At 35.8% G+C, this 16,203-nt stretch overlaps 1 protein-coding gene across 11 annotated transcripts in view; it reads left to right on the top strand.

Annotated features, from left to right (window-relative positions):
* The window catches only part of CYSLTR2 (cysteinyl leukotriene receptor 2), an 84,797-nt gene extending 69,117 nt beyond the window's left edge, over positions 1-15,680 (top strand). For 7 of the 11 annotated variants that reach the window (XM_042968417.1, XM_042968494.1, XM_042968272.1 and 4 more), the window contains 2 exons: positions 182-294; positions 12,159-15,680. In XM_042968417.1, coding sequence (XP_042824351.1) covers positions 12,208-13,197 — 990 coding nt within the window. In that variant the 5' untranslated portion in view covers positions 182-294; positions 12,159-12,207 and the 3' untranslated portion in view covers positions 13,198-15,680. Of the gene's footprint in view, positions 1-181; positions 295-4,070; positions 4,394-12,158 lie in introns of those variants that run through there. The other 4 variants (XM_042968342.1, XM_042968783.1, XM_015538996.2 and 1 more) reach the window with 2 other exon arrangements.
* Positions 15,681-16,203: the final 523 nt, after the last annotated feature.

Below are 16,203 nucleotides of genomic sequence, written 5' to 3'. Positions count from 1 at the left end.
TTCCTTCCTTCCTTCCTTCCTCTTTCTTTCTTTCTTTCTTTCTTTCTTTCTTTCTTTCTTTCTTTTCTTTCTTCAGAGCCCCATAGAGCCTTTAATTCCATTATGAATCTCCAAAAGAGGAATACTAGAGCTTGCAGTGTTTCTCTAACTGATTTAAACATAGAAGCCTTGTCTTTTACAGAACATCTCATGGAATTCATATTCTGTGGAAGATACTTTGGGAAGTGCTGAATTAAAGAAAAAAGGTTTTCGTTTTTTGAAATCATTTATGTGATTTCTGAGTTACACTTTCATGTAAGTGTCTGAAGGAGAATTGAAAAACATCTTTGCTGCTTCAGAAATATATTTACAAACCATCTCTTTGGATATGTTAATTTAACTAATATTTTGCCATACCTTTAGATCATTATATGGATTCTCAGAGTCAGTGTCTTCTAGTCAAAGGCAATTGGGAACACACCTACAGTTGAACAAGGTTGGGTTTATTGACTGGTTGTGTTAAAGGAGAATGCACATAAAGGGAAACTGGGGAATCTCAGAAAGAAGATGTTAGGAATTATAATAGGATTTATGCTTGCATCAGATAATTTGGGAGTAAGATTCAAGGAAGCAGACTTTGTAGGAACAAAAATGGTTATTAGTTCTTATAAAAGACTGAAAAACAGAAACCCATACCATCATACTCAGACAGTGAAAACATGTCCCCCCTACCCAAATCCAGCTGTTCTTTTCTAGACTTCCAGGAAGCTTCTCTCCACACACACCTCCAGTCATAGGTTGTTATGTAATATTTACAGGTGCAGTAATAAGTGTTTGTTTATTCTAGCATAAATTTCTCTTTGGCTAGTTAAGAAGAAATTAAGGACTATGTTATTATCTGTGACAACTCTGCCTCATGAATTTACATTTAAACCTAGGATTTGTCAAAGATAAAGCAAAGCCAGACACTAAAATAAGGACAGATTTTATACTGTTGCAGTAGAGAAAAGACTCCAACATGAACTGAACTCAACTTAAATTTTTACAGAGATGACTGGATGTTTTTAAGGAAGAATGAAGGAATGGGGGGGGGGGCGGCGGTAAACAGGAGCTCAGCAGAGTCAGGGAAGTAAAAAATTGCAAATAGTGGAAACTGCATCTGGATTTGCTAACTGACACTTATGAAGTTTAGGATTCTACCCTCCCACAGAGCCTGGGGGCCAGGAGCCCTATCTTCAGGTTGGCTGGAACAAATAGTAAATTCTTTTGACATCCTTGAGTTTTTTCAGGCTCTATAATAAGGGAAGGTTATGGTCATCCTAGAGATATGACCCTGAGCTGTTAAAAAAAAAAACTGTTAGACCTTTATTCAAGTCCTTACAGACCGAGGTAGAAGCCCAGTCAGGAAGAGGGCTCAGAGGAGTCTGGCTGGAGTTTGATCAAGGAGAGAGTTTTTGTCAGCTTCCAGAGAAGAAGTTGGACCCTTTAAGATTTTTGCCAAGGTCAGAGATAAGTTATGAGTAATTCTTTCCAGTTAGATTGTTCCAACTCTGGTAGTTGTTGCTTGCACAGTATGCATGCCGGGAACTTAGTAATCTTTCCTGACAGTTCTCTCGTAAGCCTGTGCCTGCCTCTTTCAGATGTCTCTGTGTATTCTTTTTAGGGAAACATGATTCCTGGAGGGGTGGTAGTTTTAAACATCTGATGTTCTCTAACGATGATCTTGAATACATAGGGCAGTGGGTACATATGGCAGGTGGGTGTAAGCCTGATGTCCACATAAGAAGTAACCTGGTGGTACTGGGAATTTAAGAATCATTTATCAAAACAGGAATGAGCCTTTTTCTTTATTTGAGAATCTGTGGTGGAAAGTCACTTGAGGCAGACAGATTCTCCTTCAGTGGAGTCAAACAGGTCCTGCACAGCAAGCTGGAAGGTTGTGAAAGAAAATAAAGTAGCAATTTCTATCCAAGTTAGACCAAATCTTTGTTCTTACTCCCAAAGTGTCAGCTTTTGCTGATAGGGTTGTAAGGAATTCAGCAGAAGTATTTTGTTGATATGGGGCCAATGTACAATTTAATAAGCCTGAAATTGGTTAATTATGCAAGGGAAATTTAAATATCAGAAGGGATATATAGAAGAAAATTTACCTCTTGAAGTGTTTTTTTTTTTTTGTTTTTTGTTTGCTTGGTTTTTTTTTTATTTTTTAAGTTTATTTATTTATTTTGAGAAAGAGAAAGTGCACATCACAAGAGCTCGCATTAGCCAAGGAGAGACAGAGAGAGAGGGAGAGGGAGAGGGAGAGAGAGAGAGAGAGAGAGTGAGAGTGAGAGAGAGAGAGAATCCCAAGCAGGTTCTCCATTGTCAACACAGACACTGACGTGGGACTCCATCTCACGAACTGTGAGATCATGACCTGAGCCAACACCAAGAGTCAGAAGCCTAATGGACTGAGCCACCCAGCCACCCGTTTGCTAGTTTTTAGTTGTTAAATTTTGCCAGTAATCAGTTAAATTCAGAACAGTGGCTATGGTCTAAGAAAAAACAACCCAGAGAATTTTGTTTTCTCTTAAGTGGTAAAGACTATAATAGGTCACAGGATGAAGATAAGGGAGATTATATTAGTTAATATGGTAAAAGTACAATGATGAACAAGATGACTAGTAAAGGGAAAGAAGAGGGTGCTAAAGAATTAGAAAATTTGTTCTGTCTTGTGTGAAAGCCATCTGCTTCTGCAGTCAATATTTGTTTCACTGCTTTGGGCAGAAGTTTCCCACTTCTGTAAATCAACAACTTCTGGAGAATTTCTAAAAATCTTCAGTTTGAGGTCTTTCAAAGGAATGGACTTCCAGTAGTTGGGTGGGGGGAGTTCTGAATGTCTTTTTAGTTGGGAGACATGAGTCCAAAAATTAAAATATTGGAATGTTAATACAATGTCAGTTGTTAAAGATAGCAATAGGGTATTTTCCATCTGGGATTAAGAGAAGTTTTTCTCTGAGGTCTTTTCCAGAAGACCAAATATCTAGGTTTCTGATCAGACAGAGACTGCTTTGGAGAATACTTTGGAAATGCAGCTTTCCTATAGTCATCATGTTAGATGGCAATAGGATAGGATCAAAGATTGGAAGTAATTCCCAAATGCGCAAGGCAGCTTGTTATATACTCAGGAGGAGATACTTTGTTGGTTCTAGAGGGGACTGATCTCATTGCCTGCAATCAAGGCCAATGGAAATACTTCAACCATTAGAAGTTTGAGGATTTTAGAATTCCATTAGGTGTTACTTTCCCTGTTGTCCGTGGATAAGGAGTATCGTTTCTAAGTAAAAGGTAAAGCTTTACAGTTCTTTGATGACTATGTCAGTGAAATGTGTGTCTCTTACTGAAGAGACAGGTTGGGATTCCCAAACTAAGCAATTTTTTTTTCTACCATACAGCCAGAGCTCTCTAGCAAAGAAAAGCCTTAACACACTCTGAGAATAAACAATAACCAGAACACATTCACAGATCTTCTGGGGATGTTCAAAGGAGCCTTGGGGCTGTTGTTGTCCATGTTCTACCTTTACAGACTTGCTAGAATTGTGCTGATGGCAGGTAGGGCACGCATTAGAATGTCCTTAGCAATAGCCTTCAAATTCCCTGCCAGTGTTGGTTCAATATCATTGCCAGTTTATCTCTGCCATTGTAGGTAAATCATGAAATGGGCTTGCTAAACTCTACTTTTATTATGGCTTTCTCTTTGGGTAATAGCAAGACATCTCAAGGTTCTTTGATTCATTGTCTACTTTATAGGGAGTCTTGTAGTGTCAGGAAATCTCTATTTCTAAACTATTTTGAATTCATGGATGGATCCAAAATCATATTCCATGTATAAGTATAAATATTGGTTCTTTTATCCTTTTGTCAGCAAGTCTGAGTAAAGGCAATTAATTTAGTCATCTGAATTGATTTTATTTCAAGGTAAAACTCCTATTTCAAGGGTAAATTCAAGCATAGCCTGCTTGGAAATTTTAGTTTTTCTTCCAAAGTAGGAACCAACCAACAAACAAAATTAAATCAGGATATCCAAGGGAGAATCTAAAAGGTCCATGCAAAGTATGGATAACTCCATTACTGAGGTAACCAATCATGGGCTTTTTTTTAATAGATGAGGAAAGGAGGGTAGCTAGTTTAGTGTTAAAGCAACAGATGATGATGTTTTAAGGGAAACCAGCAAAATTATATAGGAAGTTATGTGATTGACTGAAAAGTCCCAGGTTATTTCTATCAAAAGGAGAGTCTGTATAACAGGAAAACTATTTCTTTTAAGTAATCTCTACACCTAATGTGGGGCTTGAACTCATGACCCAGAGATCAAGAGTCACATATTCTTCTGACTGAGTCAGCCAGACACCACCGACAGGGAGACTGTTAAAAGGTTAGTGGAGACCATAGAACTAAGTTGACTAAGTGGATGTAAGGCCTCTATAAGCCTGCTGGAGTTGCTGTCAGTCTTAAACAAGATGGCTTAATGAGATCTAATGAAAGACTGAAATCAACAGTTGGTCTCTGATGATTCCCATGTGATTGACTCAGAAAGTCTAGTGCTTATTGAGATTTGTCATGCCAAAAAAGGAAAAAGTGTTTGTGAGCTTAGAACCCTGGAAAAAATCTTTTTATACTCAGCTATAGAAATCTTGGTATTTAAACATAAGCATGCTTCTTTTAACTTAAAAAGTATGCAATCCCTCAAAGATATTTATATTAGCATATTTTACCTAAGTGTAATTAACTTAGGGACTTCAACCTTTTTTATGGTAATTTATGAGCTTTTTTATTACTAAGTTTGGTTAATAAATACACTCTTATAATAGCTTTATATTAATCAAAATTCAAAGGATTTTTAGAAATCTAATTATTCTCATTTTTTCTTTCTTTCATAGGATGAAAGAACAAATCTTGTGTTACCCCTTGGCCATTGTAGTAAAACCCAAAGATGGTTTAGGCACAAATGGCATATTAATAGCTTTATCCTAAATTGGGGGCCTGGATTTGGGAAAGAATCAGGAATAACGGTTTGACAAGAGAAAATATAACTCAGAGTCAAGAAATAACTATAGGCAACATTATAAAAATACTCAATAATAATTATTAGAAACTTTATTTTGAAAGCAAGGAATCTTTTTAAAAATGATTTAAAATTATATCAGAAGCACTGAAATTTAACAGAATATTTTATTTACAAAAATCTTTATTAATGAGTATAAAATAACCTAATTATTTTATATTAAAAAGACTAATTCTAATATTACTTTTTTGTACATTATTCCTAAAACAGTCTGTAATAAAGGATTTATTAATATGCCCTCATATGTATGCATTTAGGCATTCACAAATGTATAAATACACAAATAGTAATGAATTTAAAGTATTGAACTATAGCTTTAAAATTAAATCTATTAAATAAAACAAAGGGTGTATCAAATTAAATTTACCCTCTGAATAAACTATTTTAGTTTTCTTAATAAACAAACAGAAAATCATATCATTATCTTCTATGCATATTTGTATTTCTCTGTATTAACTATTTATATTAATTATCATCTTTAACCAAAATAAACAACCTTCTTTTTCATCAAGCATAAGAAAATTTAGAGGAGAGAAAACAAAGAATAATTCAGATATTTTTCTATCTACTAGCATTTATGTCATGCAATTTAAATAATTTTAAAGTATAATATAATTAAAAAGTATAATTCAAAGGCATTTACAAATTTTGTTCATCTACTGCCCTTGTAAACACTAAGGAAAAAATTACATGTAATGATCACTGTTTTGTATCTGTTTCTTATTTAGAAACTGTTTAGGCTTCTAAAGATTATTTATTAATTATTTGTCTGAGGTCCTAAAGTTAGTTAAGGATTTATGATTATAATTATAAATTATAATCATAATTTTAGGAAATTATAATTTTAGTTAAAATATTAAATTCTTATGCTTTGTCCCAAAGTTAGAATGTCATAAAATTAAACCTTTAAAAAGGCATTCATTGTTATCGGTCATTTTAGTTAAATACAATTTTATATGTATAATTTTGAATTTTAAACAAGTTATGGAAGTAGTGGAATATTGCTTAATTCATAAACAATGCAGGAAATTCAGTTTAATCAAAAGAAATTTAATCCTGGCCTTGTACAAACCAAAATATTGTGCTGACACTAGTTTTTATATATTAAACTAATTTTTAAAGACTCTGAATCATGCTAAAAATGTTATCTTCTTTTAACTTAGAAGTAATGCCCTTTCTTTTCTCACAAGTGTAATAACAAAGCTATTATGTAAATATACTTTTAGGGTCCACAAATGAAATACATCTTAATAACTTTGTCTTTTTTTACATTTCATACATTTCACCTATTTATCTGGACTATACATTCCTCAAATGTACACATAAAGAGTGAAGGACTCTTAATCAAGTAATCATTATTTCTTAAGAGAAGGAAAATGAGAAAGAGGAAATGAAAAACAAAAAGGAAGAGGAAACTCCTTTAGATGAATATGACATTAACACTAAAAAAAGACAATTATGTTCCCTCTGAGAAGAAAGGTTGTATATAGAAAAACAATTTTTGGGGGGTGCCTGGCTGTCTCAGTCGGAGGAGCATGCAACTCTTGACTTCAGGGTTGTGAGTTCAAGCCCCACATTGGGTATAGAGATTACTTAAAAATAAAATCTAAAAAAAAAAACAAACAACATATTTCAAAATATATACATGAAAAGGAATGACATCAAAATTGGCTTACATCCTTGCCAATTTTGTCAATGACTTATTTAAAAAGAACAAAAAACAAAAAACAAAAAAACCCCACCATTTATTAGTCCCCAACAGAAGGAAGTAAAGGAAGGGGTATCACCAACATTAAATAAAAGAATCTTTCTTTTAGACAACTTCCAACTTCCTCTTGAAGGAAACTCTTTGTTTCTAGAGTGGCTCTCAAGTAAACGATCTTGTTTATGTCAAAACTTCCCCAAAGCGGCCATTACAATTCTGAATTGTCCCTGGTGATACTGTGCCAGTTGCACGAGTGCTTTACAGGGAGGAAAAGCTGAAGGAAACCTCTTGGCCCTGGGAGATGTGCAGTTTGAAGTTGAGTGGGCCCCAGGAGACCTGCGGTGGTGTAAGGATGGTGCTTGTCTGCACTTCTGCCTCTGAAATTTGGGCAAAGGTCACCTGTCTCAAGTTAGGGCTGAATAAACAACAAAGCAGATCTCAGGGTCACAAAGATATGACAGAGGAAGTCATTCCAATTTTTGAAATGATGACCTTACACCAAGTTGATCCAAAGGACAAAATTTGTGCAAAGAATGCCAGTCCTTCTGAACACTCAGTCCCTGGGGCAGCTGGAAGATGGACTAGTGGGGTCTTTCCTTGTCTTTTCCTTAGAAACTTTTCCTCTGAGAGGCAAACAACACTCAGGACAATAGACAGACTATACAATGGGTATTAGAAGTTTAGGAAACAATTATCACAATTTACTACATTTGCAAGTCTGATTGGTAACTAGAATGTCTTGGGGTTATCACTATTTTTTTTTTTTTTAGCCATTCTAATAGATGTGTAGTTCTATCCCATGGTAGTTATAGTTGGCATCTCCTTAATGGCTAATGCTATTAGACAAACTTTTATGTACCTATATGTCATCTACACACCTGAAATATCTCTTCATGTCTTTTGCCTATTTTCTAATCGGATTGTTTGTTTTGTTTGGTTGGTTTGTTTTTTACTGTTGCGTTTTGAGAGTTCTTTATATATTGTAGACACTGGTCCTTTGTTGAATCTGTGTTTTGCAAATATTGTCTCTTAGTCTGTAGCTTATCTTTTCATCCTCTTAACAGAACTTTTTGCAGTGCAAAAGTTTTCCATCTTGATGAATTCCAATTTATCAATTTTTCCTTTCATGGATCATGTTTTTGATGTTATGTCCAAGAACTCTCTGTCTAGCCTTAAATCCCAAAGATCTTATCATATGCCTTTTTTCCTAAAAAAGTTATAGTTTCACATTTGACTAATTTGGTCTATGATCCATTTTTGTTAATTTTTGTATAAGGTACGAGGTTTAAGTCATGGTTCATTCTTTTGCCTATGGATGTCCACTTGCTCCAGCACTACAAAAATACCATCTTTCTTCTGTTGAATCTCTTTTGCCCTTTGTCAAAAATTAGTTAAGCATATTTGTGTAACTCTTTTTTTAGGTACTCTGTTTTGTTCCACTAATTTATGTGTCTATCCCTTCAATATCACACAGTCTTGAGCACTTCCAATTCCTTTCCCTTTCCACATAAATTTTAGAATAATCTTATCTATTTCAACAACAAAAAAAGTATTGCCTGAATTTTATTACGAATTTCATTAATCCTATAAACCAATTTGGGAAAGATTGACATCTTTATTCTGTTGAGCCTTCCAATCCATGAACATGGTGTGTGTCTCCATTTACTTCGAACTTCGATTTCTTTCATCAGCATCTTGTAGTTTTCAACATATAAATTCTGGAATGTCTTGTTAGATTTACACTTAAGTATTTCATTTTATTTTTGAATGATTGCAAATGGTACTGTATTTCTTATTCCAATGTGTTCATATGTTCATTGCTAGTATATAAAAATACAATTGATTTTTATGTGTTGTGTCCTGTGACTTGGTTGAATTTACTTGTTACTTCTATGACTTTTTGGTGTAGATTCCTTGGGATTTTCTGTGTAAACAGTCAGGTCATCTGCAAATGGGGAGTGTTTTCTTTCTTCCTTTCTGATCAGTAAGATGTTGATTTCCTTTCTTGCCTTATTTCACTGGCTAGAATTTACAGCATTATGTTAAATAAGAGTAGTAAGAGTAGACATCCTTGCATTGGTCCCAATTTTAAGGAGAAGGCATGCAGTCTTTCACCCTTAACTATGTTAGCTATGAGTGGGGGTTTTTTGTCGATAATTATCAAGTTGAGGAAGTTCCCCTGTATGCCTCTGTTTCTAAGAGTTTTGATCAAGAGTTGGTATTGGATTTTGTTCATATGCTTTTTCTGCATTCATTGATATGATCACATGATTTTTGTCATTTAGCCTCTTAACATGAATTACATTGACTGTTTTCTAAATATTGAACCAGGCTTGAATGCATGAAATAAACCATACTTGGTCATGATATATAATTCTTCTTGTAATATTGCTAAAATTTACTTGCTAATATTTTGCTAAGAGATTTTGTGTCTATATTCATAAGGAATATTGGTCTGTAGTCTTTTGTTTTATACTGTGTCTGGTTTTGATATCAAGGTAATACTAGCTTTGTAAAATAAACTGGGATATGTATCCTCCTCTTCTGTCTTCTGGAAGAGATTGCATGGAATTGGTGTTAATTCTTATTTAAATATGGTAGATTTGGGTAGAAGTCTCCAGGGATACCACCTGGACTTGGAGATTCCTTTTACAGCTTTAAATTAAGAATTTAATTTTCTCAGTAGTTAAACTTATCATTTTGTATTTGGTGAGTTGGGGTAGTTTTTTTTTTAAAGAAATTAATCCATTTCCTTTAGGTTATCAAATTTATTCTTGTAGAGGTAATCATGGTATTCCTTTATTATATTTTTGATGTATCTATCACGATGTTCCCTGTTTCACATTCTTGATAATGGTAATTTGTGTCTGCTCTATTTTTACTTTTGTCTGTCTTGCTAGAGGTTTGTCAATTGTATTGATCTTTCCAAATAACCAGTTCTTTCTTTCATCGATTCTCCTTGATTTTTGTTTTGTTTTGTTTTCAATTTCCTTGATTTCTGCTTTTACCTTTATTACTTGCCCCCTTTTTCTTGATTTGGGTTTATCTCATTTAAAAAATTTTTAGTTTCTTGAGATTGGAGCTTAGATGATTGATTTAAAACTATTTCGTAATGTATGCATTTAGTGTTTTACAGTTCTCTCTTAGCAATGCTTTTGATATACCCCACAAATTTTGATATGATACATTTTCATTTTTATTGAGTTCAATATATCATTTGGTTTCCCTTGAGACTTCCTCTTTGACCCATGGAATATTTAGAAGAGTGTTGTTTAGTGCCCAAGCATTTGGAGATTTTCCTATTATCTTTCTGCTGTTGATATCTAGTTTGATTCCATTGTAGTTATAGAGCACACTCTGTACGGTTTCAAATTTTTTTTTAATCTGTTGAGGTTTTCTTTTTATGGCCCAGGATGTGGTTTATTTGGGTATATGTTTTGTGGGCACTTGAAAAGAATGTGTATTCTGCTTTGGTTGAATGGATTTTTTTATAAATGTCAATTGGTTCCTGTTGGTTGATGTTATATTTGAGTTTTTCTGTATTCTTGTGGATTTTTGTCTAGCTGCTCTATCACTTACTGAGAGAGGGTTTTGAAATTACCAACTATACCTATGAACTTGTCAATTTCTCCTTTCAGTTCTATCGGTTTTTGCTTCACATAGTTTGTAACTGTTGTTAGGTGTATACACATTTAGAATTGATGTGTCTTTTTGGTAGATAAACTCTTTTATCATTATATATTGTCCCTTGCATAATTTTCTCTGTTCTAAAGTTTACTTTATCTGGTCTTAAGAGCCACTCCTGATTTCCTTTCATTAATGTTTGCATGACATATATGTTTTTCACCCTTTTACTTTCAACATGTCAATACTGTGAATTTCTTATATACAGCATATAATTTACATATATATATAGAGACAGATATAGATATATCGGTCTGTCAATCTATATTTTAATTGGTATATTTACACTATTTATATTTATTGTAATTATTTATTTTTTAGGGATAAGTGTGCCATTTTATTTTATTTTTCTATTTGTATTATCTATTTTCTTTTTCCTATCTTCTTGTTGGCTACTTGAACACTCTTAAGTATTCTGGTCTGATTTATCTCTAGTGTTTTGAGCTTATCTCTTTGTATAGCTTTTTAATGGCTGCTCTAGGTGTTACATTACACATACATCACTTACCACAGTCTATTGGCATCATCATGTTACCAACTCAAGTGAAGTGTGGAAATCTTACCTCCTTTGTATCCTTTTACCTTTCCCCATTTATAATATAGTTATAATTATCTTTAAAAATTCCCCTACATTAAAGCTCATCACACCAGACAATGTTTCAATCATCAAACATAACTTAGAATCAAAAAAGAGAAGAAAATCCTATTGTACTTACCCATATTTTTGCTTATCATGTTCTTACTTTCTGATGTTCCTAGGTTCCTTCTTTTACTGATTCCTTTCTGATATGAGAACTTCTTTTAGTCATTCTTTTAGGGTAGGTCTGCTGCCAACAAATTCTCTTAGTTTTCCATCATTTGAGAATGCCTTGACTTCTCCTTTATATTTGAAGGATATTTTTGCTGGCTATAGAACTCTGAATTGTAGACTTTTCTTCCTCAACATATTGGCCAACCAGATCCAATAATACATTAAAAAAATTATTCACCATGACCAAGTGGGATTTATACCTGGGATGCAGGGCTGGTTCAGTATCCACAAAACAATCAATGTGATTCATCACATCAATAAAAGAAAGGACAAGAACCACATGATCCTCTCAATAGATGCAAAGAAAGCATTTGACAAAATACAGCATCCTTTCTCAATAAAAACCCTTAAGAAAGTAGGGATAGAAGGATCATACCTCGAGATCATAAAAGCCATATATGAAAGGCCCCATGCCAATATCATCAATAGGGAAAAACTGAGAGCCTTCCCCCTAAAGTCAGGAACAAGATAGGGATGTCCACTCTTGCCACTGTTATTCAACATAGTAGAATGTTGGTAGACTTCTCTTTCAGCACTTGAAAATGTTGTGCCACTTCCTTTTGTCTTCCATACATTTTGTTGTAACATCTGCTGTCTGGTAGATTTGGACTGCAGTATGAACATAAGCACTGGACCAAAGGTCTCCCAAGTTTGAGGCTTCTGTTTCAACAAAGTAAATGAATGTTTATTTTGTATTTCTAGAAATGTATCATGAAATATAATGGAGCATATGGTAAAAACTTTGCTGATATTTTTGACTCAAGTTTCAAAGAAAAGCTAGTATTTCTCCCTGTTTCATTAAAACCTGGAAAGATGTAAGTAGTGAGCAGGAAGTAACTTTTTGTGTCTGTGTTTTTTTTTTTTTTTTAATCCAGCGTGGAGAGAAAACTTATGCCCTTGCCTCTATACATCTCCACATCATAAATGGAACCCAATGGCATCTTCAGCAGTAATGACAACAACACGGACTGTTCAATCGAAAACTTCAAAAGGGGATTTTACCCCATCGTGTACCTGATAATATTTGTCTGGGGAACCTTGGGAAATGGATTTTCCATATATGTTTTCCTGCAGCCTTATAAGAAGTCCACGTCTGTGAATGTTTTCATGCTAAACCTGGCCATTTCAGATTTTTTGTTCACAAGTACACTGCCCTTCAGAGTTGACTATTACATCAGAGGCTCCAATTGGATATTTGGGGACCTGAGCTGCAGGATTATGTCTTATTCTATGTATGTCAACATGTACAGCAGCATTTATTTCCTGACTGTGCTGAGCATTGTGCGTTTTCTGGCAACTGTTCATCCCTTCCGGCTCCTCCATGTGGCTAGTATCAGGAGTGCCTGGATTCTGTGTGTGGTCATATGGGTCCTTATCATGGCTTCCTCAGTAGTGCTTCTGAACAATGGCTCTGAGCAGAATGGCAATACCACATTATGCTTAGAGTTGAATATGAATAAAATTGTTAAACTGAAGACGATGAACTACATTGCCTTGGTGATAGGCTTCATGCTACCATTCTGCTTGCTCAGCATCTGTTATCTGCTAATCATTCGAGTCCTGTTAAAGGTAAAGGTCCCAGAATCTGGGCTGCGGGTTTCTCACAAGAAAGCACTTATCACCATCATCATTGCCTTGATCATCTTCCTTCTGTGTTTCCTGCCTTATCACATACTGAGAACCCTCCACCTGGTCGTGTGGAAAGTGGATACATGTGAAGACAATCTTCATAAAGCTGTGGTCATCACACTGACCTTGGCAGCAACCAATAGCTGCCTCAATCCTTTGCTCTATTATTTTGCTGGGGAAAATTTTAAGGACAGACTAAGGTCTGCACTCAGAAAAGATCAACCCTGGAAGACAAAGTACAGCATTCCTGTCTGCATGTGGTTGAAAGAGGAAACACAAGTTTAAGGGGTTATTAAATGAGGCCTGTTCTTGTATACTTGTGTCCACCTTCATTCACACATAGTCCCAGTCACATGACCATGTATTTACATTATTTCCAACAAAGATCAATTCCTAACATTTAAATTGACCATGACTTCTGTTAATAAGTCCTACTTCAAACATTTTATTAGGTGTGTTTTCAGTGGTTGAGTCTAAATGAGAATGTAGCAGGCAAAATCTCTACTAGTCTTGCAACCTAAAATGTTAGACTGGGAAAAAATGCTAAGCACACTGGGTGCTTATTTTCTTCAGATTCTGTACCAGATCTCTGTTCTACCAGCCAATCTAAATTAACTTTAAGACAACTTCAACTTCCCCAGCTTCTCCAGCTCCTCTTCCATCTTCAGTCCCCTAAGATCTAGCCAGGTTCCAGAGCTAAAGGAGATTCCAGAGCAGGTAAGAAAAGTATCCTAAGGAATCAGTGAAAAGACTTTGTGAAGAAGGCTGCCCTTTAACAAGGCAGTCAGGGTCCCAAAAAAGAACGGTGAGAGAAAAAGGGAGAGAAGGACTAGGGCAAGAAAGAGCTGGTTAGAAGTAGGGAGAAAGACAAATTTTATTTTGCACTGGGAGAGAGGCTCTAGCACACTGAAGGCAAGAAGGTTCTCTTTGTCTCTCTTGCCAGGGGGCTAGAAAGGATAAGAAGACTAGGAGGAGGAACTGGGGCATTACCCTAGGGGGTGGAGGGATTATGTGTGAAATAGCAGAATAGAGGGGATCAATATTACTCTTAGGATTTGGGTTTGGACTGCACTGCAGTTCTCAGTCCTGCTCATTAATCCATTTGGATGGGAGCCAGAATGGAGGAGGTTGCTTTAAGGGTTTGGTTGGGCACTGAAAGAGAGAGTGGGGTAGAGGGTAAGTTGTAAAGGTGGCTGTACCCCTGAAATTCTATTAATATCTTGGCAGAACATGCGTAGGGTGGCTTTCCTTTTGAGGGAGTATAGAAAAGAACTGGATAGTGGGAAGGGATCCTTTCTGTCCACTGAAAAAAGCTAGGGAGACTACCAACTACTACCTCCCTGAACGTTGTACCACCAACAATTGAATGCCCTCTCCACGCTGGGCAGACTTGTGCCAGGCACTTGACATTCAGGAACCCCGTTTAACCCTCACACTAAAGCCATTCACTCTATGAATGAAGAAATGGAAGCTCAGAGAAATTAAGAAACTTGTTCAAGTTCACACAGCTTGTAAGAGTTTAAAAAATCTCCATGCAGAAGGGTTGGCCAGGTGCTTACTTTACCACTCTTCCTACAAATCTTCAGGCAAATTGGTTGAAAATCTGAATAAGAGTTCCCTCCCCCCACCAGGCACCTACCCCTCCTCACTGTCATGAGATTTCCTCTTTAGAGTTGTTGATCCCAGGCAGAGTAGAGTGTGGGAGAGAGGTAGTGCTCTAAAGTCAGGGAAGAAGTGAATGTTTTCATTGTAAACAAGAGTCCCAGAACCCTTCCCTTACTCCTCTGTCTGGATGCTGACAGAATATCCTGTCAAAACAATAGACGAGAATTCACCTATGGGGAAATGCAAGAAAAAGACTAACAGATACAGACTGTTGAGAATTCCCCAACATAAAAGCCAGCATCTGCCTTATTACCTACTGACAGGGAGGCCCACACTGCAACTAATCTATTTAGAGAGCATCTAGTCAACCTGTTAGAGCCTCATTATTAATTATGAATAGTCAATGACCACTACACATGGGCAGGGGGGAAAGGTCCAAACATAAAAAATACCAACAAACAAATCAGGATAGAGACATTTTCAATATGAAAGGTCTCAACACTTTTATTACCCATGTACTTTTTATCAGAAACCTACTGTGAGGATGTGCTCCTCCAAAATAAGTGATTAAGCCAAAATAGAGGAAAACATGACATCTAGGACACAAGGAATCCAGTACAGGGGAAAGGTGAACAACACAGGATGTTGGTGGTAGCAGAAAAACAAGAAACTAACTGATTTGAACAATCAATTTGGAGAGATTTATATTTTTCTTGAAGAAGTTGGGATGAACTAGTGAAAGTACATAGAAAAGTAAGCAAGGGAAAAGACACTGTGATCATTGAATGCTAGCAAAAAGAAACTGTTGTTTAAGAAAGGAAATATAATCATAGTACACTACATGGCTCAGCTGTGACTAAAGTTTACACAATATAATGTAAATAACAAAATGCTGTGATATAACTTTTTTTGGGAAATGAGAGGAGAGGATATGTATGTGGGGGAGGGGTATAAGAAATCTAGGTCCCCATCTTCAATCACAGAAAATGCACAATAACTAAAGCTAAAGAATGATAAAAGCTGTATAAAAATGTTATTTAGCAATAGGGGCTACAGCCCAGAAGAAACAATGAAAAGAACGGACAAGGTTGGCCTCTGGGGAGTTTGGAGTGGGAAAAAGGGTGGCGATTTCTCTTTCCCTTTTAAGAACTAATCATCTAACTTGTAAATATGTATTGCTGAAATAAAAATTAAGTTAAAATTAAATTTAAAAACTTAAATTAATTCTTCGGGTTTTGTTGGTTTGTTGGTTTGTTTGTTTTAAAAAAAAAAAAGACAGGGGCACCTGGGTAATTCAGTCAGTTGAGCGATGACTTTGGCTCAGGTCATGATCTCAAGATTCATGGGTTCGAGCCCCACATCTGGCTCTGTGCTGACAGCATGGAGCCTCCTTGGAATTCTCTCTCTCCCCCTCTGTCTTTGCCCCTTCCCTGCTTGAGCTCTCTCTCTCTCTCAAAAATAAACATTAAAAAAATTGAAAAATATATATTAAAAAAGAAACAAGACAGAAAAGAAAGGCCACCAGAAATGGGCACTAAATGAACACTGACAGATGAAAGGAAAGCAGGTGGGGTGCCTGGATGGTTCAGTTGGTTAAGTGTCCATCTCTTGATCTTGGCTCAGGTCATGATCTCACATTTGGTGAGTTTGAGTCCCATGTCTGGCTCTGCACTGTCAGCAAGGAGT

Source organism: Panthera tigris, chromosome A1, assembly GCF_018350195.1.
Source record: "Panthera tigris isolate Pti1 chromosome A1, P.tigris_Pti1_mat1.1, whole genome shotgun sequence".
Classification (NCBI taxonomy): Eukaryota; Metazoa; Chordata; class Mammalia; order Carnivora; family Felidae; genus Panthera; species Panthera tigris.
Note: the sequence above shows the minus strand (reverse complement) of the source record. Positions and strands in the feature narration are given on the sequence as shown.